Below are 27,977 nucleotides of genomic sequence, written 5' to 3'. Positions count from 1 at the left end.
GGTCTGGGTCTTGACGTCCGTCAGTCTCCCTCTGACCTCGTCACAAATCCTGGTGACAACGTGCAGCTTTCCTGCAGCCATGATAAAACTAACTACAGGCAGATGCTCTGGTACCAGCGCTCACCAGGAGACACAGCGATGAAACTCATTGGAAATTTGTATTACAAAGATGTAACAATGGAAGCGTCTTATGATAAGGAGTTTGAAATCACTGGAGATTTGAGAGGGAGTACAGCAAAGAATGGCTCTCTCCTAATCAAAGCGGTCAGAAAAGAGCACAGTGCAGTTTACTACTGTGCAGCAAGAGAAGCACACTGAAAGAAATCCCCTCGCTACTGAACAAAAACCCTGCACCTTTTATCATGGATGCTTTTGAATGAGGCGCTGAATACACTGCTGCCAGACACCTGCTTTTGTGGTTTGATTTTTGTTTCACACAATTATTTTTGATTATTACTTAATGCAACAGTTTATTTATTTAGTTTTTTTACATTTTTGTGTGTTAGACTCAAACCAGACAATTGGAATTTCTAATGTGATGAAACATATAAAGAGCAACACGTCTTCAGGGGAATCAGGTGAATGGCAGACTGTATATAAATGAACCACATGGAGCCACTCCTCTTGTCTATGTTCACTTCCTCTTAATCCAGACTCACTTCTAGCACCACTTTTCATTCATGACTTTAGAGAAACTCAGATCTCATCATGATGATTAGATTTCTCGTTTGCTCTTTTCTCACAGGTAACAGCTGCTTCACTGTGAAGTGATGTTTTAACTGTGTGTACCTTCACCTCTTCAGTGGATCTGTCCCTCTGTTCTTACAGCAGGTATCTCTCTGGGGGTTCAGGTCCACCAGTCTCCCTCTGCTCTCATCAGAAAGGCTGGTGACGCTGTGCAGCTCGTCTGTACCCACGGACAGACCGACTACACAGTGATGCTGTGGTACCAGCAGTCACCCACAGACCAGGCTCTAAAACTCATCGGATATGTGGAGTACAGCCAAATATACTACGAAGAATTTTCCAGAGAGCATTTCAATATCACGGGAGATTTAAGTGGAAACAAAGCAAAGAATGGTTCTCTATTTATAGTGGACCTGATAGAGTCTAAGCACAGTGCAGTGTACTACTGTGCAGCTCGATATGCACACTGAGGTAGATCTGCTTTGAACAACACAAAAACTTAACGCTGTTCTTTATCAACTGTGGTTAAAAAAAACACCTTCAGCAACCACCTGCAGTCAACGTGTCTGTCATGGGAGTTTTACATCATTACCTCTCCCTGCAAATAACAGCATGGAAGAGAACATTCCTACTTGAATGACACGAGGGAGCAAATAATCCAAAATGTATTCAAACCAACATTTATAATCTCTAAATAATCTAATTTTGCAGTGTCATTTTGCAAAATATGTCTCATCCCACAATATTAACGAAAGCAATGAAGAACTTTTCTTAATTTTGCTACCAAGCCAACCAATCAGCTGACAGGACTGAAAACATAACCTCTACTGTGGAGGTAACAGTGTTAAGTTGCGTTGTATTTCCTCAATGAAAGAAAGTTACCTCTGTGTCAATCTGATTTCTCTACATCACTTCCTGTCTTTCCCACTGATCCACAAAACACAGCAGAGACTGTCGCTGGTTTTTCATTTTCAACATGACGCCACCTCGTCTCATCACATCCATCATCGCTGTGTTCTGGATTAAGGGTATCATTCCTTCATTAAGACACTTTTAAAGTTTTATTTCTAAGTGAATCTTCACTGTTCCCAGTAGTGAGGAACTGAGATGTAATATTTATTTTCACTTTCATTGATTGCTTATTCCTTACTGCTGCTTTACGTGGAATTTATTCCAAGTGCACTAAATGTTTTTAACCACTAGTCACAAGAAGTTAGAGCCTGAATTCTCTCTTTACAGGTGTTTACCTCAGTAATGACAAACCAGTGTTTCAGACTCCAGCCGACCTGTTGATGAAACCAGATGGTGAAGTCAAACTGAACTTAACACATCAAATCCCGAACTATGACCAGATTTTCTGGTACCAGCGCTCACCCGGAGACAGTTCCCTGAAGCTGATCGGCTATGTTTATTTTGAATCACCCAATATTGAGCCAAAGTTTTCGAGCCACTTCAATGTGAGTGGAAATGGAAAGAAAACAGCTTTTCTACAAATAATGTACCTGAAGCACCCTGAGGACAGCGGAGAATATTTTGGAGCAGCAAGTACACAGTAATAAAGATGGAGAGAGCCGTCGTTCAAAAACCTCCATAAACGATGCAGCAGATAACAGCAAGAAAAACCACGACACAGCTTCAAAGCTGAGAGAAACACAGAAGATAAGACTCCAGATAAACAATAAAGTTGTTTGGTGAAAACATGTTCTTTATATTTGCTTGTATTTGTTTTATAATAAAATTTATGATTAAATCGTTTGAATATAATAAAATTTCCCACGAATGAGGTCAGACGAGGTTGAACACTTCACGTTTCTACGAAGACAAGATAACATGGATATATGAGAGAGGATGGATATGAATGTGGTGGACAAAAATAAAAGGAATATCTTTCAACGTAACATAATTCAGGTTAACAGCACCACCAACTACTAAGCTCTGACTTTTACATCTTCCTCTAGGTGGCACTGCTGCTCAAAAGAAAAACACTCTTCAGGTTAACACAGAGCAATATAATGAGATGTAAATGATGATTTGATTCAGAGGACTCTGACACACAGAGTCAGTCAGTGCTCATTCAGACAGAGTCAACATGACAACAGTATTCCTGCTTTCTTTGCTCATTGGTAATCACTGTAACCCTTCAGGAATACCACTTCATTTACAGTGTCTGCACTGATTATTTCTTCTCTCTGTTTCTAGGTGTTTGTCTGGGTCTTGACGTCCGTCAGTCTCCCTCTGACCTCGTCACAAACCCTGGTGACAACGTGCAGATTTCCTGCAGCCATGATAAAACTGACCACTGGCAGATGCTCTGGTACCAGCGCTCACCAGGAGACACAGCTATGAAACTCATTGGGTATTTGCTTTACCAGGATGCAACAATGGAAGCGCATTATGAAAAGAGTTTGAAATCACTGGAGATTTGAGAGGGAGTACAGTAAAGAATAGCTCTCTCCTAATCAAAGCAGTCAGAAAAGAGCACAGTGCAGTTTACTACTGTGCAGCAAGAGAAGCACACTGAAAGAAATCCCCTCGCTACTGAACAAAAACCCTGCACCTTTTATCATGGATGTTTTTGAATGAGACGCTGAATACACTGCTTCCAGACACCTGTTTCTGTGGTTTGATTCATGTTTGACACGATTATATATTATCATTAGTTAATGCAACAATTTATCTATTTTCTTTTTTGTTTTTTATATGTTTTACATTTGAATATGTCCCATCTCACAATATTAAAGAAAGCGATGAAGAACTTTTTCTATATTTTGCTGCCAAACCAACCAACCAGCTGACAGGACTGAAAACATAACCTCTATTGTGGAGGTAACAGTGTTAAGTTGTGCTGTATTTCCTCAATAAAGTAAAGCTAACTCTGTGTGAATCTGATTTGTCTAAATCACTTCCTGTCCCTCCCTCTGATCCACAAAGCACAGCAGAGACGGTTGCTGGTTCTTCATATTCAACATGACGCCACCTCATCTCATCACATCCATCATCACTGTGTTCTGGATTAAGGGTATCATTCCTTCATTAAGACACTTTTACAGTTTCATTTCTAAGTGAATCTTCATAGGTCCCAGAAGTGAGGAACTGAAATGTAATATTTATGTTTACTTTCATTGGTTGCTTATTCCTTACTGCTGCTTTCCCTGGAATGTATTTTAAGAGCACTAAATGTTTTAACCACTAGTCACAAGAAGATAGAGCCTGAATTCTCTCTTTACAGGTGTTTACCTCAGTAATGAAAAACCAGTGTTTCAGACTCCAGCCGACCTGTTGATGAAACCAGATGGTGAAGTCAACCTGAGCTTAAAACATGAAATCCCGAACTATGACACAATTCTCTGGTACCAGCGCTCAGCAGGAGACAGTTCCCTGAAGCTGATCGGATATGTTTATTATAAAACACTCAATATTGAGCCAAAGTTTTCGAGCCACTTCAATGTGAGTGGAAATGGAGAAAAAACTGCTTTTCTTCAAATCAAGAACCTGAAGCACACTGAGGACAGCGGAGAATATTTTGGAGCAGCAAGTACACAGTAATAAAGACGGAGAGAGACGTCGTTCAAAAACCTCCATAAATGATGCAGCAGATAACAGCACGAAAAACCACGACACAGCTTCAAAGCTGAGAGAAACTCAGTGAATCAGACTCCAGTAAACACACAAGAGACAATTAAATTGTTGTGTGAATACATGTTCTTTATATTTGCTTGTATTTTTTTTATAATTAAGTTTATAATTTAATCATTCAAATATAATCGAAGTTCCCAAGACTGAGGTCAGACGTGTTGGAACGCTTAATGTTTCTACGAAGGGGAGATAGCGTGGATAGATGAGAGAGGTTGGATTTGATTATGGTGGACAAAAATAAAACATTTTATCCACCATAATCAAATGACCACAACACACAAGCTGTGTTGTGGTCATAACAGAATTCAGGTTAACCACACAACCAAATACAAAGTTCTGACCTTTACATCCTCCTCTAGGTGGCACTGGTGCTCAAAAGAAAAACCTCTTCAGAAAAACACACAGAGCGATAGAAAGAGATGTAAATGATGATTTGATTCAGAGGACTCTGACACACAGAGTCAGTAGGTTCTCAATCAGACAGAGTCAACATGACAACAGTATTCCTGCTTTCTTGGCTCATTGGTAATCACTGTAACCCTTCAGGAATACCACTTCATTTAAAGTGTCTGCACTGATTATTTCTTCTCTCTGTTTCTAGGTGTTTGTCTGGGTCTTGACGTCCGTCAGTCTCCCTCTGACCTTGTCACAAACCCTGGTGACAACGTGCAGATTTCCTGCAGCCATGATAGAACTGACTACTGGGTGATGCTCTGGTACCAGCGCTCACCAGGAGACACAGCTATGAAACTCATCGGATATTTGTATTTCCAAGCTACAACAATGGAAGCGCCTTATGAAAAGGAGTTTGAAATCACTGGTGATTTGGGAGGGAGTACAGCTAAGAATAGCTCTCTCCTAATCAAAGCAGTCAGAAAAGAGCACAGTGCAGTTTACTACTGTGCAGCAAGTGAAGCACACTGAAAAAAATCCCCTCGCTACTGAACAAAAACCCTGAACCTTTTATCATGGATGTTTTTGAATGAGACGCTGAATACACTGCTTCCAGACACCTGCTTTTGTGGTTTGATTTTTGTTTGACACAATTATATATTATCATTAGTTAGTGCAGAAGTTTATCTATTTTTTTTACAAAAACTAAACGCTGTTCTTTATCAACTGTGGTTTAAAAAAACACCTTCAGCAACCACCTGCAGTCAACGTGTCTGTCATGGGAGTTTTACATCATTACCTCGTCTCTGCAAACAACAGCATGGAGGAGAACATACTTGTATGACACGAGGGAGTAATTAATCCAAATCCAATTTCTACAAAATTCACATTATCCAAGCGCTTATCAAACCACAGTCAAATCGGTCATAGATCTTTATTTAGATCTGCACCAGACTACACACAATCATAGATTTCATTCCCCTTAATATGACGGATTTTGTTGATCGAGATCAGTGCATTATTCTCTGGGAAATCAGTGTCATCTGTGAAAATATGACCCATCTCACAATATTAAAGAAAGCGATGTGGAACATAACTTAATTTTGCTGCCAAACCAACCAACCAGCTGATAGGAGCGAAAACATAACCTCTACTGTGGAGGTAACAGTGTTAAGTTGTGTTGTATTTCCTCAATGAAAGAAAGTTACCTCTGTGTCAATCTGATTTTTCTACATCACTTCCTGTCCCTCCCTCTGATCCACAAAGCTCAGCAGAGACTGTTGCTGGTTCTTCATATTCAACATGACGCCACCTCGTCTCATCACATCCATCATCACTGTGTTCTGCATTAAGGGTATCATTCCTTCATTAAGACACTTTTACAGTTTCCTTTCTCAGTGAATCTTCATGTGTCCCAGTAGTGAGGAATTGAGATGTAATATTTATGTTCACTTTCATTGATTGCTTATTCCTTACTGCTGCTTTCCCTGGAATAAATTCCGAGTGCACTAAATGTTTTTAACCACTAGTCATAAGAAGTGAGAACCTGAATTCTCTCTTTACAGGTGTTTACCTTAGTAATGACAAACCAGTGTTTCAGACTCCAGCCGACCTGTTGATGAAACCAGATGGTGAAGTCAACCTGAACTTAACACATCATATCTCGAGCTATGACACGATTCTCTGGTACCAGCGCTCAGCAGGAGACAGTTCCCTGAAGCTGATTGGATATATTTTGTATACAACACCCAAAATTGAGTCAAAGTTTTCGAGCCGCTTCAATGTGAGTGGAAATGGAGAGAAAACTGCTTTTCTACAAATCAAGAACCTGAAGCACCCTGAGGACAGCGGGGAATATTTTGGAGCAGCAAGTACACAGTAATAAAGACGGAGAGAGCCGTCGTTCAAAAACCTCCATAAACGATGCAGCAGATAACAGAACAAAAAACCACAACACAGCTTCAAAGCTGAGAGAAACAAAGCAAATCAGACTCCAGAAAACACACAATGAATACATGTTCTCTATATTTGCTTGTATTTTTTTCATAATAAAGTTTACAGGTAAGTATCCCTACAGTTTTTGCAAAACAATGTCTAATACAATACTCTTATTCTTCTTTTTAATTTGAAAAGTGACCTGCTGCAGTGACAGGGGGTAGGGGTGTGCGCTATGACCTAAAGTTAATATTACAGAATTTTTTCCACTTTTTGGATGGTGACAGTTTTTTCAGACGGTGAATGAGGAAGAGAGTCAACCAACAGATGGAGGCACAGCACATGTATTACAGCTGCTGTCATGAGGATGTGGTGATGAATTTACAGACACACACAAACAAACAGACACACACAGCCTTATTTTTCTCTGAGCAGCAATTTCCTCACATCAGTTCTTCGCGATGTCTTCACCTGTGCAAACATTTGGTTTGATCTTCATCGGTTTTTATTGTAAGATGTAGAATTTTGTCTTTAAATTAATCAATTCTAATTTTCAATTATTTTGTCTACGAAAGAGAGATATTTATTTTTTCGGTCAGAATCAATAACATTTTATTAAATCTGCCTTTTTTCCCTACAGGTCAGGTGAGCGCTGTTACTTTTCAACAGTCTCCTCCCCAGATAGTGAAGGAGAACACTGAGGTCCAGATCAACTGCAGTCACAATGATAATAACCTTCAAGTTATGCTCTGGTATCAGCAGAGACAGGACCGTCTGTCTTTGACCCTCATTGGGTACGGATATGCAATCGGCTCCCAAAGCTATGAGACTCAGTTCAAAGAACAATTCAAGCTGAGCAGAGAAAGCACCACAACAGGATCGCTCGTTATTAACAGGGCAAACCTGTCACACACTGCTGTTTATTTCTGTGCTGCCAGTACACAGTGATGTGGTTCAATGAGACTCCCTGACTAAAAACCCTGATGGTGTTACTGTAAATGAGATTTGTGCATCTGCCTGATAAGCCACTTGTGTTGTTTCACAGACTCTCACTGGAGGAAGCTGCGTTTCTTCTGCAGCAGCGGAAACATGGAGGACGTCTCCAGCTGTGATTGGATTTCTCCTGCACTTACTTCCATGTGAGTAAAAGAGCTTTTTAACTGTGTTGTTAACTTCATACAGCAAATTTAATAATGTTTTTTTTTACACTGTGACTTTTGTGTCGACTAAATTTAACATGCATGTGTTTTTATTCTCCACCAGATCAAACAAAGAGTGTGAGGTTCGAGCCGTCACTTCCAAGAACAGCCGACCAAGCAGCCAGGGTAGAGATCAAGTGCAGTCACAATGACAACAACCTCTATGTAATGCTCTGGTACCACCAACAAGAGACAGGGTTGATGAGCTTGATTGGATACAGCTCCACCGGCAGTGACCCCGTCTATGAGACGCAGTCAGATAAACACTTTGAGATTACAAGGGAGAACGTGCTTGCAGGAGCTCTAGTCATTCGCAGTGCGGATCCAGCAGATTCAGCTGTGTATTTCTGTGCTGCCAGTACACAGTGATGTGGTTTAAAGTCACTCCATCACTAAAAGCCCTGTTCCTGTAGGCAGGGTGCAGATGCTATGAGGTAGGCTGGTGGAGTCGTTGGCTCAAAAGAGTTAAACTACTGTTCTGAAAACTCATTACCAACTCAGAGTGTCACTTAAAATCATCACAAAATATTACAAAACGATGCGTTGGAGAGGTGATGCATGGACTGTAAATATGCCCCAAAACTTTGTTATGCTGCATGACATCATCAGGATCATTTATATCATACTATGACAGCTGATAGGTTGATCTAATGTGAGCTAAACCAATCATAACCAAGGACAGTCAACTACGCCATGAAATCATCGTAATTCTTCTTCACATCGGTCCTGGAGTCTTATAATAACTTCACCTTTAAACTGTTGTGTTGTGGATCTGTTATTTTCACTGTTTACAAGATTTTCAAAAAAATCAAGTTCAGCAACAAGTTGCAAATTTCGTTCAAATATAATCAGTCCCCACGAATGAGGTCAGACGAGGTTGACCCTTAATGTTACAACGAATTTCCAATTAAAGGTGAAAGGCCTTCTTTACAAAAAGAGGCGATAACATGGATATAAGAGCGGGATGGATTTGAATGTGGTGGACAAAAATAAAAGGAATTTCTGTAAAACATAACAGAATTCAGGTTATCAGCACCAACTGTAAGGTTCTGACTGTTACATCCTCCTCTAGGTGGCACTGCTGCTCAAAAGAAAAACACTCTTCAGGTTAACACAGAGAAATAGAATGAGATGTTAATGAGGATTTTTATTCAGAGGACTCTGACACACAGAGTCAGTCGGTGCTCATTCAGACAGAGTCAACATGACAACAGTATTCCTGCTTTCTTGGCTCATTGGTAATCACTGTAACCCTTCAGGAATACCACTTCATTTAAAGTGTCTGCACTGATTATTTCTTCTCTCTGTTTCTAGGTGTTTGTCTGGGTCTTGACGTCCGTCAGTCTCCCTCTGACCTCGTCACAAACCCTGGGGACAATGTGCAGATTTCCTGCAGCCATGATAAAACTGACTACATGCAGATGCTCTGGTACCAGCGCTCACCAGGAGACACAGCGATGAAACTCATTGGATATTTGTATTACAAAGATGTAACAAAGGAAGCGTCTTATGAAAAGGAGTTTGAAATCACTGGAGATTTGAGAGGGAGTACAGCAAAGAATAGCTCTCTCCTAATCAAAGCAGTCAGAAAAGAGCACAGTGCAGTTTACTACTGTGCAGCAAGAGAAGCACACTGAAAGAAATCCTCTCGCTACTGAACAAAAACCCTGCACCTTTTATCATGGATGCTTTTGAATGAGGCGCTGAACACACTGCTGCCAGACACCTGCTTTTGTGGTTTGATTTTTGTTTGACACAATTATTTTTGATCATTAGTTAATGCAACAGTTTATTTATTTAGTTTTTTTACATTTTTGTGTGTTATCTCAAACCAGACAATTGGAATTTCTAATGTGATGAAATATATTAAGAGCAACACATCTTCAGGGGAATCAGGTGAATGGCAGACTGTATATAAATGAACCACATGGAGCCACTCCTCTTGTCTATGTTCACTTCCTCTTAATCCAGACTCACTTCTAGCTCCACTTTTCATTCGTGACTTTAGAGAAACTCAGATCTCATCATGATTATTAGATTTCTCGTTTGCTATTTCCTCACAGGTAACAGCTGCTTCACTGTGAAGTGATGTTTTAACTGTGTGTACCTTCACCTCTTCAGTGGATCTGTCCCTCTGTGCTTACAGCAGGTATCTCTCTGGGGGTTCAGGTCCACCAGTCTCCCTCCGCTCTCATCAGAAAGGCTGGTGACGCTGTGCAGCTCGTCTGTACCCACGGACAGACCGACTACAGAGTGATGCTGTGGTACCAGCAGTCACCCACAGACCAGGCTCTAAAACTCATCGGATATGTGGAGTACAGCCAAATATACTACGAAGAATTTTCCAGAGAGCATTTCAATATCACCGGAGATTTAAGTGGAAACAAAGCAAAGAATGGTTCTCTATTCATAGTGGACCTGATAGAGTCTAAGCACAGTGCAGTGTACTACTGTGCAGCTCGATATGCACACTGAGGTAGATCTGCTTTGAACAACACAAAAACTTAACGCTGTTCTTTATCAACTGTGGTTAGAAAAAACCACCTTCAGCAACCACCTGCAGTCAACGTGTCTGTCATGGGAGTTTTACATCATTACCTCTCCCTGCAAATAACAGCATGGAGGAGAACATTCCTACTTGAATGACACGAGGGAGCAGTTAATCCAAATCCAATTTCTACAGAATTCACATTATCCAAGCGCTTATCAAACCACAGTCACATCGGTTAAAGATCTTTATTTAGATCTGCACCAAACTACACACAATCATAGATTTCATTCCCCTTAATATGACGGATTTTGTTGATCGAGATCAGTAAATTATTCTGTGGGAAATCAGTGCATTTCGCAAAATATGTCCCATCTCACAATATTAAAGAAAGCGATGAAGAACATAACTTAATTTTGCTGCCAAACCAACCAACCAGCTGACATGACTGAAAACATAACCTCTATTGTGGAGGTAACAGTGTTAAGTTGTGTTGTATTTCCTCAATGACAGAAAGTTACCTCTGTGTCAATCTGATTTCTCTACATCACTTCCTGTCCCTCCCTCTGATCCACAAAGCACAGCAGAGACTGTTGCTGGTTCTTCATATTCAACATGACGCCACCTCATCTCATCACATCCATCATCACTGTGTTCTGGATTAAGGGTATCATTCCTTCATTAAGACACTTTTACAGTTCCATTTCTAAATTAATGTTCATGGGTCCCAGTAGTGAGGAACTGAGATGTAATATTTATGTTCACTTTCATTGATTGCTTATTCCTTACTGCTGCTTTCCCTGGAATTTATTCTAAGAGCACTTAATGTTTTTAACCACTAGTCACAAGAAGTTAGAGCCTGAATTCTCTCTTTACAGGTGTTTACCTCAGTAATGACAAACCAGTGTTTCAGACTCCAGCCGACCTGTTGATGAAACCAGATGGTGAAGTCAACCTGAACTTAACACATCAAATCCCGAACTATTACATGATTCTCTGGTACCAGCGCTCAGCAGGAGACAGTTCCCTGAAGCTGATCGGATATGTTTCTTATGAATCACCCAGTATTGAGTCAAAGTTTTCGAGCCGCTTCATTGTGAGTGGAAATGGAAAGAAAACAGCTTTTCTACACATCAAGAACCTGAAGCACCCTGAGGACAGCGGAGAATATTTTGGAGCAGCAAGTACACAGTAATAAAGACGGAAAGAGCCCTCGTTCAAAAACCTCCATAAACGATGCCGCAGATAACAGCAAGAAAAACCACAACACAGCTTCAAGGCTGAGAGAAACACAACGAATCAGACTCCAGTAAACACACAAGAAACAATTAAGTTGATTTGTTTCAACATATTCTTCATATTTGCTTGTATTTGTTTTATAATAAAGTTTATAATCAAACTTTACAGTAGAAGAAATATTACAGTATTTCTTCCACTTTTTGGAGAGTTAGAGTTTTATATCATGGGATCACTTCATCACTTTTTTTTCAGACACAAACTGACAATCACGTAAATTTTAGTGTCTACTCGATGGAGTCGGATCATGACTCCGTACGAAAAACCACGACACAGCTTCAAAGCTGAGAAAAAAACACAGAAGATCAGACACCAGAAAACACACAAGAAACAATTAAATTGTTGTGTGAATACATGTTCTTTATATTTGCTTGTATTTGTTTTATAATAAAGTTTATAATTAAATCATTCAAATATAATCGACGTTCCCAAGAATGAGGTCAGACGAGGTTGGACACTAAAAATTTCTACGAAGGGGTGATAACATGGATTTGAATATGGTGGACAAAAATAAAAAGGAATATCTGTCATAACAGAATTCAGGTTCACCGCACAACCAAACACAAGGTTCTGACTTTTACATCCTCCTCTAGGTGGCACTGGTGCTCAAAAGAAAAACACTCTTCAGGTTAACACACACAGAGCAATAGAATGAGATGTAAATGATGATTTGATTCAGAGGACTCTGACACACAGTCAGTCGGTGCTCATTCAGACAGAGTCAACATGACAACAGTATTCCTGCTTTCTTGGCTCATTGGTAATCACTGTAACCCTTCAGGAATACCACTTCATTTAAAGTGTCAGCACTGATTATTTCTTCTCTCTGTTTCTAGGTGTTTGTCTGGGTCTAGACGTCCGTCAGTCTCCCTCTGACCTCGTCACAAACCCTGGTGAAAACGTGCAGATTGCCTGCAGCCATGATAAAACTGACTACTGGCAGATGCTCTGGTACCAGCGCTCACCAGGAGACACAGCTATGAAACTCATTGGATATTTGTATTACAAAGATGTAACAATGGAAGCGTCTTATGATAAGGAGTTTGAAATCACTGGAGATTTGAGAGGGAGTACAGCAAAGAATGGCTCTCTCCTGTTCAAAGCAGTCAGAAAAGAGCACAGTGCAGTTTACTACTGTGCAGCAAGAGAAGCACACTGAAAGAAATCCTCTCGCTAATAAACAAAAACCCTGCACCTTTTATCATGGATGCTTTTGACTGAGACGCTGAACACACTGCTGCCAGACACCTGTTTTTGTGGTTTGATTTTTGTTTCACACAATTATTTTTGATCATTACTTAATACAACAGTTTATTTATTTAGTTTTTTTACAATTTTGTGTGTTAGACTCAAACCAGAAAATTGGAATTTCTAATGTGATGAAATAAATTAAGAGCAACACATCTTCAGGGGAATCAGTTGAATGAGAGACTGTATATAAATGAACCACATGGAGCCACTCCTCTTGTCTATGTTCACTTCCTCTTAATCCAGACTCACTTCTAGCTCCACTTTTCATTCATGACTTTAGAGAAACTCAGATCTCATCATGATGATTAGATTTCTCTTTTGCTCTTTCCTCACAGGTAACAGCTGCTTCACTGTGAAGTGATGTTTTAACTGTGTGTACCTTCACCTCTTCAGTGGATCTGTCCCTCTGTGCTTACAGCAGGTATCTCTCTGGGGGTTCAGGTCCACCAGTCTCCCTCCGCTCTCATCAGAAAGGCTGGTGACGCTGTGCAGCTCGTCTGTACCCACGGACAGACCGACTACAGAGTGATACTGTGGTACCAGCAGTCACCCACAGACCAGGCTCTAAAACTCATCGGATATGTGGAGTACAGCCAAATATACTACGAAGAATTTTCCAGAGAGCATTTCAATATCACCGGAGATTTAAGTGGAAACAGAGCAAAGAATGGTTCTCTATTCATAGTGGACCTGATAGAGTCTAAGCACAGTGCAGTGTACTACTGTGCAGCTCGATATGCACACTGAGGTAGATCTGCTTTGAACAACACAAAAACTAAAAGCTGTTCTTTATCAACTGTGGTTTAAAAAAACACCGTCAGCAACCACCTGCAGTCAACGTGTCTTTCAAAGGAGTTTTACATCATTACCTCTCCCTGCAAATAACAGCATGGAGGAGAACATTCCTACTTGAATGACACGAGGGAGCAATCAATCCAAATCGAATTTCTACAGAATTCACATTATCCAAGCGCTTATCAAACCACAGTCACATCGGTCAAAGATCTTTATTTAGATCTGCACCAAACACAACAAACAATCATAGATTTCATTCCCCTTAATATGACGGATTTTATTGATCGAGATCAGTGCATTATTCTCTGGGAAATCAGTGTCATTTCGCAAAATATGTCCCATCTCACAATATTAAAGAAGTGATGTAGAGAAATCAAATGACACAGAGGTAACGTTCTTTCATTGAGGCAATACAACACAACTTAACACTGTTACCTCCACAGTAGAGGTTATGTTTTCAGTCATGTCAGCTGGTTGGTTGGTTTGGCATCAAAATAAAGAAGCACACTGAAAGAAATCCTCTCGCTACTGAACAAAAACCCTGCACCTTTTATTATGGATGCTTTTGAATGAGACGCTGAACACACTGCTGCCAGACACCTGTTTCTGTGGTTTGATTCATGTTTGACACGATTATATATTATCATTAGTTAATGCAACAATTTATCTATTTTGTTTTTTATATGTTTTACATTTTAATATGTACCATCTCACAATGTTAAAGAAAGGAGAACTTTTCTTTATTTTGATGCCAAACCAACCAACCAGCTGACATGACTGAAAACATAACCTCTATTGTGGAGGTAACAGTGTTAAGTTGTGCTGTATTTCCTCAATAAAGTAAAGCTACCTCTGTGTGAATCTGATTTGTCTAAATCACTTCCTGTCCCTCCCTCTGATCCACAAAGCACAGCATAGACTGTTGCTGGTTCTTCATATTCAACATGACGCCACCTCATCTCATCACATCCATCATCACTGTGTTCTGGATTAAGGGTATCATTCCTTCATTAAGACACTTTTACAATTTCATTTCTAAATGAATCTTCATCGGCCCCAGTAGTGAGGAACTGAGATGTAATAATTATTCTCTCTTTCATTGATTGCTTATTCCTTACTGCTGCTTTACCTGGAATTTATTCTAAGAGCACTAAATGTTTCTAACCACTAGTCACAAGAAGTTAGAGCCTGAATTCTCTCTTTACAGGTGTTTACCTCAGTAATGACAAACCAGTGTTTCAGACTCCAGCCGACCTGTTGATGAAACCAGATGGTGAAGTCAAACTGAACTTAAAACATGAAATCTCAAGCTATAACCAGATTTTCTGGTACCAGCGCTCAGCAGGAGACAGTTCCCTGAAGCTGATCGGATATGTTTATTATAAATCCCCCAGTATTGAGTCAAAGTTTTCAAGCCGCTTCAATGTGAGTGGAAATGGAGAGAAAAGAGCTTTTCTACACATCAAGAACCTGAAGCACCCTGAGGACAGCGGAGAATATTTTGGAGCAGCAAGTACACAGTAATAAAAACGGAGAAAGCCGTCATTCAAAAACCTCCATAAACGATGCAGCAGATAACAACACGAAAAACCACGACACAGCTTCAAGGCTGAGAGAAACACAGAGGATCAGACTCCAGAAAACTCTTATTCCTCTTTATATTTTTAGACAAATTACCTGTTGAAGTGACAGGGGGTAGGGGTGGGGGGCGCTGTGACCTAAAGTTAATATTACAGTATTTCTTCCACTTTTTGGACAGTTAGAGTTTCATATCATGGGATCACTTCATCACTTTCTTTCAGACACAAACTGACAATCTTGTAAATTTAGTTTCTCCTCGATGGAGTCGGATCAGGAATGCAGATGGTTCTGTTCACTTAGAACAAGATTTGGTCGTACGCGTCTGAGTGTGGACGGTGTATGAGGAAGAGAGTCAACCAACAGATGGAGGCACAGCACATGAATTACAGCTGCTGTCGTGAGGATGTGGTGATGAATTTACAGACACACACAAACACACAAACAGACACAGAGCCTTATTCTTCTCAGAGCAGCACTTTCCTCGCATCAGTTCTTCACGATGCCTTCATCTGTGCAGACATTTGGTTTGATCTTCATCGGTTTTTATTGTAAGATGTCGAATTTTGTCTTTAAATTAATCAATACTCGTTTTCAAATTTTCTATCAATGGAACTCTGATTTTAGTTTTTTGGTCAGAATCAATAACATTTTATTAAATCTGCCTTTTTTCCCTACAGGTCAGGTGAGCGCTGTTACTTTTCAACAGTCTCCTCCCCAGATAGTGAAGGAGAACACTGTGGTCCAGATCGACTGCAGTCACAATGATAATAACCTTCAAGTAATGCTCTGGTATCAGCAGAGACAGGACCGTCTGTCTTTGACCCTCATTGGGTACGGATATGCAATCGGCTCCCAAAGCTATGAGACTCAGTTCAAAGAACAATTCAAGCTGAGCAGAGAAAGCACCACAACAGGATCGCTCGTTATTAACAGGGCAAACCTGTCACACACTGCTGTTTATTTCTGTGCTGCCAGTACACAGTGATGTGGTTCAATGGGACTCCCTCACTAAAAACCCTGATGGTTTTACTGGGCATGAGATATGTGCATCTGCCTGATAAGCCACTTGTGTTGTTTCACAGACTCTCACTGGAGGAAGCTGCGTTTCTTCTGCAGCAGCAGAAACATGGAGGACGTCTCCAGCTGTGATTGGATTTCTCCTGCTCTTACTTCCATGTGAGTAAAAGAGCTTTTTAACTCTTTTGTTAACTTCATACAGCAAATTTAATGATGTTTTTTTTTACACTGTGACTTTTGTGTCAACCACATTTAACATGTGTGTGTTTTTATTCTTCACCAGATCAAACAAAGAGTGTGAGGTTCGAGCCGTCACTTCCAAGAATAGTCAACAAAGCAGCCAGGGTAGAGATCAAGTGCAGTCACAATGACAACAACCTCTTGGTAATGCTCTGGTACCACCAACAAGAGACCGGGTTGATGACCTTGATTGGATACAGCTACTCCGGCAGTGACCCCGTCTATGAGACGCAGTCAGATAAACACTTTGAGATTACAAGGGAGAACGTGCTTGCAGGAGCTCTGATCATTCGCAGTGCGGATCCAGCAGATTCAGCTGTGTATTTCTGCGCTGCTAGTACACAGTGATGTGGTTTAATGTCACTCCATCACTAAAAGCCCTGTTCCTGTTGGGTGGGTGCAGATGCTATGAGGTAGGCTGGTGGATTCGTTAGCTCAAAAGAGTTAAACTACTGTTCTGACAACTGATAACCAACTCAGAGTGTCACTTAAAATCATCACAAAATTAAAAAATATGCGTTGGAGGGGGGATGCATGGACTGTAAATGTACCCCAAAACGTTTTTATCCTGCATGTCATCACCAGGATCATTTATATCATATACGATGACAGCTGATAGGTCGATCTAATGTGAGCTAAACCAGTCATAACCAAGTATACTTCAAAAACATACAGCACGACAACTTTCACACATGTGAAACACAATATTGACACTAACCCTGTTCTTCTGGTGCAGATTTAATATCTTGATGTGTTCGGACCTTCTTTTTAAAAACACTGGAAAATGCTTGTCTTGCTAAAATGAAGCTGTAATTCTGTCTCTATCCCGAGCAGCAGCAGAGTCAGACTGAAGTGATCATCAACAACCATGAACTACAAACAGCTTGGGGAACCAGCTTTCTGTTGTTGTGACAATATAAACAACTCAAACTTATTTCTATGGTTTCTACTTTTAATTAATTGTATCCTTACTTCAAACACCATCGACATCTTTTCCTAGTTTTATGCTTTTATTTTAACTCTTTGTTTTACTATCTGTTTTTACTGATCCATCTTATTTTATGTCATTTATTTTATTGAAAAGCACCTTGAGTTGCATTTTCAGAATGAAATTTTCTGTAAAAATAAAGTATATTGTTATAAATAAGTATTAATGGTGGACCGTTAGCAGAGAGGCTGATGCTAGCTTACCCACTGCAGTCCAGAGGAGCAGCGGAATGTTCCGGAAACAAAATGGCCGTCTCATGTTTGACGTTAGCATCGCAGGTGCTTACGATCCACGACTCCTCAACCGCTGTTAGCTCGATGAAATCATCCAAATTCCTCCTCACATCCGTCCTGGAGTCTTTTAATAACTTCACCTTTAAACTGTTGTGTTTTCTTTCTGTTATTCTCACCGTTTACAGCCTCTATCTCTTTAGCTAGTCTTCTGCTAGCATGTTAGCTCGAGCAGCAACTGTTGTATGGATGGTGAATCAAACGGGCGGGACGTTTGCCTCCAATCAGGCATTGACCAATCATGTTGCACCGAGGCCCAACAGTCAGGGAGCTGTCATCCAATCAGCGCTGACATTAAGGTAGTGGATGGGACTGGAGAATAAAGTGAAGAATAACATATATTGTCTTTACTGTAAAAAATAGCAAATAACAAATAATCATAAGGTTTAATAAATTATTAATTAGTATTTATAAAGCAGATTTAAAACACAGTTATATTCAAGGTGCTGTTCAGGGTCAATAACTGAAAAGATCAGAAAACATAAAGCAAATAAATGAAGGGGAATAAAATATTTTAAAAGAGGTAAAATATATAAAAACTGAGTAAGATATATTATTCATATTCTATGAGGATAAATGAATATATTCCAAAGTCAAGAACTGAAAACAATAAAACAACAGAAGTAGTGTTACTTAATCTACTTTACTTGGACATGATAAAAGCCATGAAAGTTTTAAGAATTCAATAAATTACATTAGGATTTTTAATAAATTGAAGCATAGTCCATCTATGATGCCATTTGCTGATTTTTAAGTCTGTACAGTATGATAACACAAAATAAATAAGTATTAATGGTGGACAGTGAGCAGAGAGGCTAATCTTAGCTTACCCATTTTAGTCCAGAGGAGCAGCGGAATGTTCCGGAAACAAAATGGCCGCTTCATGTTTGACGTAAGCATCGCAGGTGCTTACGATCCACGACTCCTCAACCACTGTTAGCTCGATGAAATCATCCAAATTCCTCCTCACATCCGTCCTGGAGTCTTTTAATAACTTCACCTTTAAACTGTTGTGTTTTCTTTCTGTTATTCTCACCGTTTACAGCCTCTATCTCTTTTGCTAGTCTTCTGCTAGCATGTTAGCTCGAGCAGCAACTGTTGGATGGATGGTGAATCAAACGGGCGGGACGTTTGCCTCCAATCAGGCATTGACCAATCATGTTGCACCGAGGCCCAACAGTCAGGGAGCTGTCATCCAATCAGCGCTGACATTAAGGTAGTGGATGGGACTGGAGAATAAAGTGAAGAATAACATTTGTAATATTGTAAAAATAACAAATAATCATAAGGTTTATTAAATTATTAATTAGTATTTATAAAGCAGATTGAGAACACATGCAATGTGCTGTTCAGGGGAAATAACTAAAAAGATTAGAAAACACAAAACAAATAAATGAGGACAATGAAAGAGTTTAAAAGAGGTAAAATATATAAAAACTGTTACTGTGAAATATTCCTCAAATTTTGTGAGGATAAATGAATTATTCTAAACTCGTGAACTAAAATCAATAAAACAACAGAGGCAGTGTCACTTCACTTTACTTTGAAATTACATTAAGCCATGACAGCAGAAAGAATTAAATAAATTACATTAGGATTTTTATTTGATTGAAGCTTAGTCCACTATATGATGCCATTTTCCGATTTTAAGTGTGCCCAGTAAGGTAACACAGACACGCACGGATGAAAACAGGTTAACAAAAATAACATAATGAGAACTAACAACTAATAACATAAATATTTTATTTGCTTCTAATAAAACGTCTTCTAAAACGAAGAAAAATGCTGTTTGTTGTGTCAACATGGGGCATTAAACTGGTTCATGTAGCCATATAACATTATTCAATAAAATAATTGAATCACTCCAGACAGTCTTTTTATTTTTGTAAATTTCTAAATAAATATTTAATAAAAGTATTTTTAGTTTGCTTTCCTTTAACCCAGTGTCACTCAACCTAAAATATACACAGGACATTCTCATCATGACGTATAAATACTTTCATTATGGAGTATTGTTGTCTTTTGATGGTATAAAAGCTGCTTCAGATGCCTTTAACCATGACAGAAATTAAATGAATGCTTGATCTTTTTATCTTATCTCTTATCTTATCTTATCTTTTAAGCATTTGATTTGAAATCTCCAAAGTGATTCTGAGCCTCGTATATTTTAAGTTGTAATATGATGGACAGTTAGTGACAGCATTGCTCCTCCAACCATATGTGATCATGTGACTTGGTGTTTTCTATTTGCTTGGTGCAGCTGATGTGTGACTGCATCATTCAGCTGGAAGCCAGACGATCGTCAACATGCTCATCACAGTCCTTTATCTGTCACTTATTTTAAACTCAGGTGGGTTTTACTAGTTAAGAAGCACTTTAAGGATCAAATTCCCACCAATTGTACTTGTATGAGTGAATTTACGGTTTTCCATATTAACATTGTGTGTCACAGGTCTCACAGTTAATGTTCTGCAGTCTGGAGATCAAGTGTCTCGACCAGGAGTCACAGTGATACTGGAGTGCAGCCCGGGTCCAGAGGTCACCCTGCAAACCATCTTCATGTACTGGTATCGACAAAAGCACTACGCAGCTCCTGTAGAGTTCCTCCTGTCAGAGTTAGATTTCTCTGTGGGGCACTTTCAGTCGATCATCGATCAAGACAAGAACCGCTTCTCTCTTCAAATCGATGAAGTGTTTCTCAACGACAGCAGCAGATACTACTGTGTTGCCAGCCACAGTGATGCACAAAGACCAGACAGACGTCACAAATGCTATGCTGCTGTGGGTGCTCGTGGTTTGTTGCCAGAAAAGTGCAGAAGTCAAGTTATTTTGTTGTGAAGCACGTTTGAAAACAACATACGTTGTCCACACAGATGAAATTGAGAAACAGCCAAGACAACAATAAGTGATTGAATAAACACATTTAAATAAAATAAAAGAGTCTCCCTGTTTTAAAAGCCAAAGAAAAAACTGGGTTTCATGCAATTTATAAAAGAGTCTTGACAGTCCTGGTGTGGAGTCAGACTTTCCCACAGTTCAGGGGAAACTTCTTCAAAGGCCCGACAACCTTTTCTGGATATCGAACATCACACCCACAACATATTGCTGCTCTGAACAAGGGGGAAACCTGTTACATGATCAAGGGCCCCAGACGTCGCAATCCCAATGAGGCAGTTGTTATCACACACTGACCCCTACAGGCTTCACGTGGGACTTGACTTTCCAAAAACATCTCTTTGCTTATTTAAAGTCAGGATACATGAGAGGCGTTCAAATGCTTAAAGAAAAAAAATTGTAAAGAGGTAGTTGGAATAAAGTGTAACTGAAGAATAAGTCACATGGCTCACTGATGCTTTTAATGCTTCTTTACAAGCATGTTGTGTTTGATTAAAAGTATTAAACAAATGGAACATCACCTATTTTCAAAGCTTGTCCAAAAACTGATTTCATAAAAAGCAGTGAATGTATTTTAATATGAGACGTGGATGGAAATACAGTGAATATTGTAGAAGGACATCAACTCTACAGTGTATTTATCCTCTGAAAGGTAATTGTGTTTTCACCCATTTCCATTTGTTTGCTTGTCAGGAGGTTTACACTTTACACTAATTATGAAACAGATTTCCACAAAACATTGAGTTTTTAGGTGGATCTGAACAAATTGACACTTTTATAAAATCTATTTTATATAACTCCTATGATGCCATAACATATTTAATTTTGACAGTTGGTGCACACTAGATTTAATTTGTAGTAATTCCTTTAGTTTTATGCAAACTTCTCAGTACATATGAGTCTCTTTTGTCCTTAGATAAAAGGGTGGATTCAGGGGGCTGACCATGTGTGATGTCACTTCCTCAAAGCAGCTACAAAAGACCCCAAAATAAAAAAAAAACACTGTCGTAATCATGTCTTTTCTTAGCCTACACAGAAATAGACACAGCTCTCTCAGAGAGATGGAGCATGAGATATGGAGTCGCTTGGTGGGGGTGGGAAACAGTGAAGAAAAACGACATTAGGTTTTTGTGCAGTGTTTTCTCACAGTGGGGACAGGGGGCCACGGTGATACATTCCCATAGAGCCGCCGTACAAAAACCTCCTTCCATTGACACCCATTGTGTAGATGGCTGTTTGTAACCTGGGGCTCTCGATGGAGAAGAAAACATCAACACTCTGAAGGTGTGTTTGATGTCAGGTCACACTGGCACTGGAAAGATGATAACAATGAAGAATTTGGCTGAAACATAGTCTTACATTTTTATATATTACATTCAAATGGAGGATTGTTTAACTTTGGTTGTATAAAACAAAGCAGATTTGTAAAGATGAAGCTCATCCTTCAGGATTTAACCTTTTTTCATCCTCTGGATTATTAGGCTGTGTCCTAACTTTATGTTTATGGGATGTTTTGTGACTTTTTGGTGAAGGAGACAGTCAGTGTGACACTGGAAGTGAAGCGTACTTTGGAAAAGGAACAAAACTGACTGTTCTGGGTAAGTCTAAGCTTTCACAACATCACTTCACTAAAAAAAAACTAAAAACAAAAGAAGCTGGTGTGGAAGTGAAGTTAAAAGTGAACAGAGAAACACTGTGACCAACACTCAGCCTGCTTACTTTGGCCAAGGAACCAAACTGACGGTTTTAGGTAAATATTTCCATTTATTACTGTATATTTATTAATGTCAAATTGTTTTGGAATCCAAGTATAAACAGAGGTATTAGTAAAAACCTTCCAAAGACTCTAATAGAGAGAAAGACTCAACAGTTTCGTGCTCAGTATGTTTACACTGTGACAACTACAACGAAGCATACTTTGGAAAAGGAACAAAACTCACTGTTCTGGGTAAGTCTGAGCTTTCAAAACATCACTTCACTAAAACAAACCTAAAAACAAAAGAAGCTGGTGTGGAAGTGAAGTTAAAAGTGAACAGAGAAACACTGTGACCTACACTGATCCTGCTTACTTTGGCCAAGGAACCAAACTGACAGTTTTAGGTAAATATTTCAATTTATTACTTTATATTCATAAATGTCACATTGCTTTGGAATCCAAGTATAAACAGAGGTATTAGTTAAACCTTCCAAAGACTCTAATAGAGAAAGAGTTTCATGCTCAGTATTTTTACACTGTGACAACTTCAACGAAGCGTACTTTGGAAAAGGGACCAAACTGACTGTTCTGGGTGAGTCAGGTTTATTAAAATGGATCGAGTGCATAACTTTGTCACTGAAATGCTGCATTAAGAAAGGTAACATACTCAGGTCTGGACAGTTTGAGTTCAGCTCAGTGGTTTTTGATGACGAGCTTTAATGCTGTGTCAACAACGAAGCTTATTTCGGCCAGGGAACGAAGCTGACAGTTCTTGGTGAGTAAAATGTTATGCTCATGAATTCAGCTCTTAAAAACTAAAACCCAATGAAGCAGATCCATTTTCTTTTCTGCCGCATAAAACTTGAAAAAAAAGTAACTGTGGTGCGACAAGCGTAGTTTCAGGTTTAACAAAGTAAAAGCTGCATGTTTGTGCTGGTTGGAGCACTGCTGGAGTTCACTGTGACTCTGGATATGAAGCTCACTTTGGAGGAGGAACAAAGTTAACTGTTCTAGGTAAGAAACTGTATATTGTACAGTCTATGAATTCAGAATAAGCAAAAGGAAAGATATGTTAAATTCAAGATTTAGTTGTTCTTCCACGAGCTCGGTCTCAGTCGAGTTCTTCAGAGTTGTGGCTCCGAGCTTTTGGTTCTCGAGGTTAAACACTGTGTCAGTACGAGGCTTATTTCGGACATGGAACCAAACTGACTGTTCTAGGTGAGTTAAAAAGTTCCAACAGGAGCTGAGAGGTTTGTGTTGCAAACAGTGTGAAACTAAACAGGATGCACCTGTCGGGTTTTATTTCAAAAGTACAAAGTGAAGCTTGTTTTCAGCACTGAACACGTTCACTGTGCCTATGGTGCTTCAGAGGCTTATTTTGGCGGAGGCACAAAGTTAACTGTTTTAGGTAAGAAAACCTTTTCAACTTCTTCTTCACGCTGCTGAAGTGTAGTTTTGTTTAGATACTTTGAAGAGATAATCATAATATAATCACAAAATCCACGTTGAATGGTAAAAATACATGATCTCTAAAACTATCCGAGTTTTTACATGTCAAAGTGAAAAAAAAGTTTCAAAGTGTCACTGGTACTCAGAGGAGAGGAAGAGTTTTTGTGCAGTTGAATGTCTCCGTGCTCGTACTCGGAGGCTTACTTTGGATCTGGAACTAAACTCACTGTTTTAGGTAAGAAAACCTGCAAAGGCTAAACCATTGACAGCTTCTTCTCTTCTTTTTTAGTGTAAGTGAGAAATAAATAAATGGCTTGAGATATAAAAAAAATATGTACTTAAAGATCTTTTATTTAATGTAATTAAAATAGAATGATCCTCTCTTCTTTTGTTAAAGTTATGGATGAAGTTTTGTCTAAGTACAAGTAGTACAGTAGTAAAACATTTGGCTCTTTGCCCAGAATATTAGCGTCACAGCGAGTTCTTATCAGCCCTGTGAATTACTGTGAGTTCCCAGTCTGAGGCGTACTTTGGAGCTGGAACTAAACTCACAGTCTTAGGTAAGACAATTCAAATTATTTCAAATAACAATAATTAATACCTATAAAATATCCTGGAGCATTTATCTGCCAATACTGATTTATACCAGGTTTAAATGTGTCTCGAGTCAAAAATGTAAAATGTAAATGTAAAAAAATTTAACATCCAGTCTTATGTGGTGTGAAAGTGTCTTATTTCTACACATTTGTCTGCAGAACAGTTTTTAAGTTTATCTGATAAAAGTCTGCAGCTGTCAGTGCAGAGTGGTTGAGCAGTTTTCTCTGTAGCTTGTATCAGTGTGAACAACAACTACCCAGCTTACTTTGGCAGCGGCACTAAACTGACAGTGTTAGGTAAGAACAAAATTCTAAAATAATTTATAAAAGTGTAATTTAACTGTGCTATTATGTGTTTTGATCAGGTTTGAATTCAAAAGTGCAAAAAACGGAAATTAACATTGAACAAATATTCAGAAGATGTCTTTCTTTGCATGTCAAAGTGACAAATTGTATAATTTTGGCACAAAACTCGTACTGTTTGTGGACCAGCTTGTGAAAAACTCACAAATCCGGTAAAGTAGCAGTTAGTTCAGCTCCTGTTCAGCTTGTCAGTTTTTCACACGCGAGTCAGCAGTGTGCTCTGGAAGTTATCCTGCTTACTTTGGAGAGGGAACCAAACTCACAGTTCTCGGTAAGGTTATTCAAAAATGAACCAACACGTCTCTGAAGGAATGAAATCTTCATTACTCTCAGTGTGAGCTATCTGACCTGTGATGACTGTGTTTGATGCTAATGCTCAGCGTTTCACATGTCATTTAGAGTTTGCTGCTGCACTTTGGTTTGTTGCAGATGTACGTTTGATTTTTAATTGAATCGTTTCATGTCTTTGTCTCCATCAGAGTATGATATCAAGCCACCAACAGTGGAGGTGCTCATACCATCAGAAAAAGAGTGTCGAAACCCTCTGGACAATGAAAGACAGAAGACCTTAGTGTGTGTGGCCAGTGGGTTCTACCCGGACCATGTCAGTGTGTCCTGGAAGGTTGACAATAAAACCGTCACCAGTGGTGTAGTAACGGACGAAGCTGCCCTGCGGGAAGGCAAGTCCTACAAAATCACCAGCCAGCTGAGGGTCTCTGCCGAGGACTGGTACAACCCCGAGCGTCGGTTTGAGTGCTTCGTCAGATTCTTCAATGGGGCGGAATATATCGATTATCCATCATCAATCTCTGGTGATACAGGTTTGTTCATGTCCTAAACCTGATCTGGACAAACACGTTAAATAATCTTCTGTTCTTGTCTAATGCGTTTCTTATTTTTCTACCAGCTCCAGCTGACGTCCTGACCAAAGGTAAATACATTACTCAGTTAATCATTGTTCACCTCACCGCTGCTCACATCAACTGTCTCCACAGACACAACACAATGGATGCTTCCTCTTGAATCATGTCACTCATCTCAATGTTTGAACCTTTTTGCAGAAGAATATCTGAGGATCACAACGAAAGCCAAACTCTCCTACGGTGTGTTCATCGTCAAGAGCTGCGTCTACGGAGCCTTCGTGGCCTTTTTGGTTTGGAGACTCCAGGTTCGTTACAACACAAGATCAATGATCAACTGTTCTTCAAGTAGGTAAAAAACTTGTTTCATATATATTTATATGGTTTTGATTCCTCCTTTGTGTCCCTTGCAGAGTTCAGCTCAGAAGCAGAGGAACTGAGACCTGAGCGTGAAGGGAAATGAACGGTTGCTTTATGTAAATAAATCTGAGAACACAATAATCCTATAAAGCTGTGAGTCACAGTGCATTTGTATTAGTAAATAAATATAAATTGTTAAAATTCTGCACTTAGTCGATAAATCTGCATGTTCTTGTAAAGGATCTTAAATCTATAACCTGCATGAAAAAAGAATAATCTGCAGCAGACTTGTTTTCGCTGCTTTATAATTCTCTGTGTTAGTTTGTGTTGCGCTGCTTGTGTGATTCATTTTCCTCTCAATAAAAGTAATTCAAGGTAACTCGACATATTTGTTGATTTTTTCTTTTAAAGTTTGTCCCGTGTAACTTGATGTGTTTTGTAGTTTCCCCTCAGCGTCTATAACAAAAATCAAACCTGGACTCATATTCATATCAGGCACCGTCCACCCACTGTTAATTAATAAGGGATTATTAGATAAATGACAGCGTCCGTCACAACTGTCCCCCCCCCCCCTTGTTGTTTCCACATGCTGTCCCACACTCAACTGATTCTCTGAGGTATTTTTAGCGGCACACAAACCAGCCTGTTTTCTGAGAATCACCCATTTTCTCACCTACACACGTTGAAACATTTCAGTTCAGGAAAAAGTCACAAACTGGTACATCAAGTTTTTTCCAATGAGTAAACTGAGAATTGACTCTTTGAAAGATTTACTTTGGGGTGATGAGCCTTCAGGTCGGGTAAGAACCAAAGCTGCAGCTGCTGCAGGAGGAAATAAAGACCAAGCTGTTAGTATCTGTTGTTAAATCATTTGACCTTAAGGGTTTGTGTTAGTCATATCTACTTTTTGGACTTTGCACAATCTTAAGAAAGTGTAGTACAGTTTTCTTCATGAATAAACTGTGAGTGGAAAAGTAAAAAGTGAAGAGTGTGAGTCAACCACACAACAACAGGAAGTCATCGCTCTGCTCTGTGCACAAAAGAAGAGCAGAGCTTCTGTTGATGAGAAGACAAACCGGGGATGGAAACTGAGCAGAGGAGGGGAGAGCGACAGCAGAGGAGAGGATGTGGTCACAGAGCAGCCTGCACCTCGTTCTCTGTGCTGTGAAATGACGGAGCTGCAGCATCTCACTTCACCACAACCTCCGGGCCCCGAGCGTGCACCTGCATCTCTGCACCAACCCGCACCCACACTGCACATCTCTGAGCCAACAGCTGGAAAACCTCCACTTCTTTGTCAACTGAAGCTACACAACCAACCAGCACGTGTTGTATTGCACACAACAGCTGATCAAATGTTGCTGAAGTCACAGAGATCAAGACAAAGAGAATTATAAATTCTTTATATGAGCGTCACAATTGTATTTTCATGTAATACTGCTGTGAATGTGACTATATTTGAAACCATATTATAAACTTAAATTTTCCTTCTCATCAAACTGCACATGTATTTATTGTTGTTGCACCAGTAAAGTCTCCGGTGGGACTCCAACCGTTGACGTCCTACTTTCTCCATTTGCTTCCTTGCAAAACATGTTTGTGTTCTCGTCAGTCACGCAAACAGGAAACAGAAAAGTGTGTCTGATGATTAGACTCGTCTTCCACACATTATCATTTAATGGAAAGTCTGTGAAAGTTTTGAAAGAAAAGTTGTTGAGTAGCTGACGTTATCACTTATAAACCGATTTACTTTAATTAACAATCAGCTCTAAAAAGCAGTTTTTAATGTCTCAAATTCAGAAACAATTGTTTTATTAGGTTTATGGGAGAGGCGGTGGACTAGTGGCAGAAACTTGGACTATGGGCAGAGAAGGTCTCTGGTTCGTCTCTGGTTCGACTCCACGGAGAGACAACAAAAGACAAACCTGGATTGATCTGTTAAAAAATCCAAGAGTCTCCCTA

The 27,977-nt window shown here is 39.5% G+C and overlaps 1 protein-coding gene across 1 annotated transcript; it reads left to right on the top strand.

The window, feature by feature from the left end:
• Positions 1-16,665: 16,665 nt before the first annotated feature.
• Positions 16,666-26,399, top strand: LOC133962030 (uncharacterized). Its single transcript, XM_062397463.1, has 9 exons — positions 16,666-16,855; positions 20,081-20,146; positions 20,249-20,606; positions 21,920-21,975; positions 22,224-22,289; positions 25,275-25,616; positions 25,703-25,726; positions 25,857-25,963; positions 26,069-26,399. The coding sequence occupies exons 1-9, from the start codon at positions 16,666-16,668 to the stop codon at positions 26,093-26,095; spliced, it is 1,236 nt and encodes a 411-aa protein (XP_062253447.1). The 3' UTR covers positions 26,096-26,399.
• The last annotated feature ends 1,578 nt before the right edge of the window (positions 26,400-27,977 follow it).

This window comes from Platichthys flesus, chromosome 10 (assembly GCF_949316205.1).
Source record: "Platichthys flesus chromosome 10, fPlaFle2.1, whole genome shotgun sequence".
In the NCBI taxonomy this organism is placed as follows: Eukaryota; Metazoa; Chordata; class Actinopteri; order Pleuronectiformes; family Pleuronectidae; genus Platichthys; species Platichthys flesus.
This window is presented reverse-complemented; position numbering and strand designations above follow the sequence as displayed.

What these genes read in the sequence shown, in the direction of transcription:
- LOC133962030 (XM_062397463.1), top strand. Translation starts at nt 16,666, where the DNA reads ATGCTCTGGTACCACCAACAAGAGACCGGGTTGATGACCTTGATTGGA. An exon ending in TGTGTATTTCTGCGCTGCTA is followed by an intron (nt 16,856 to 20,080) that starts GTACACAGTGAT and finishes TGCATCATTCAG; the next exon opens with CTGGAAGCCAGACGATCGTC. An exon ending in AGCTGACGTCCTGACCAAAG is followed by an intron (nt 25,727 to 25,856) that starts GTAAATACATTA and finishes ACCTTTTTGCAG; the next exon opens with AAGAATATCTGAGGATCACA.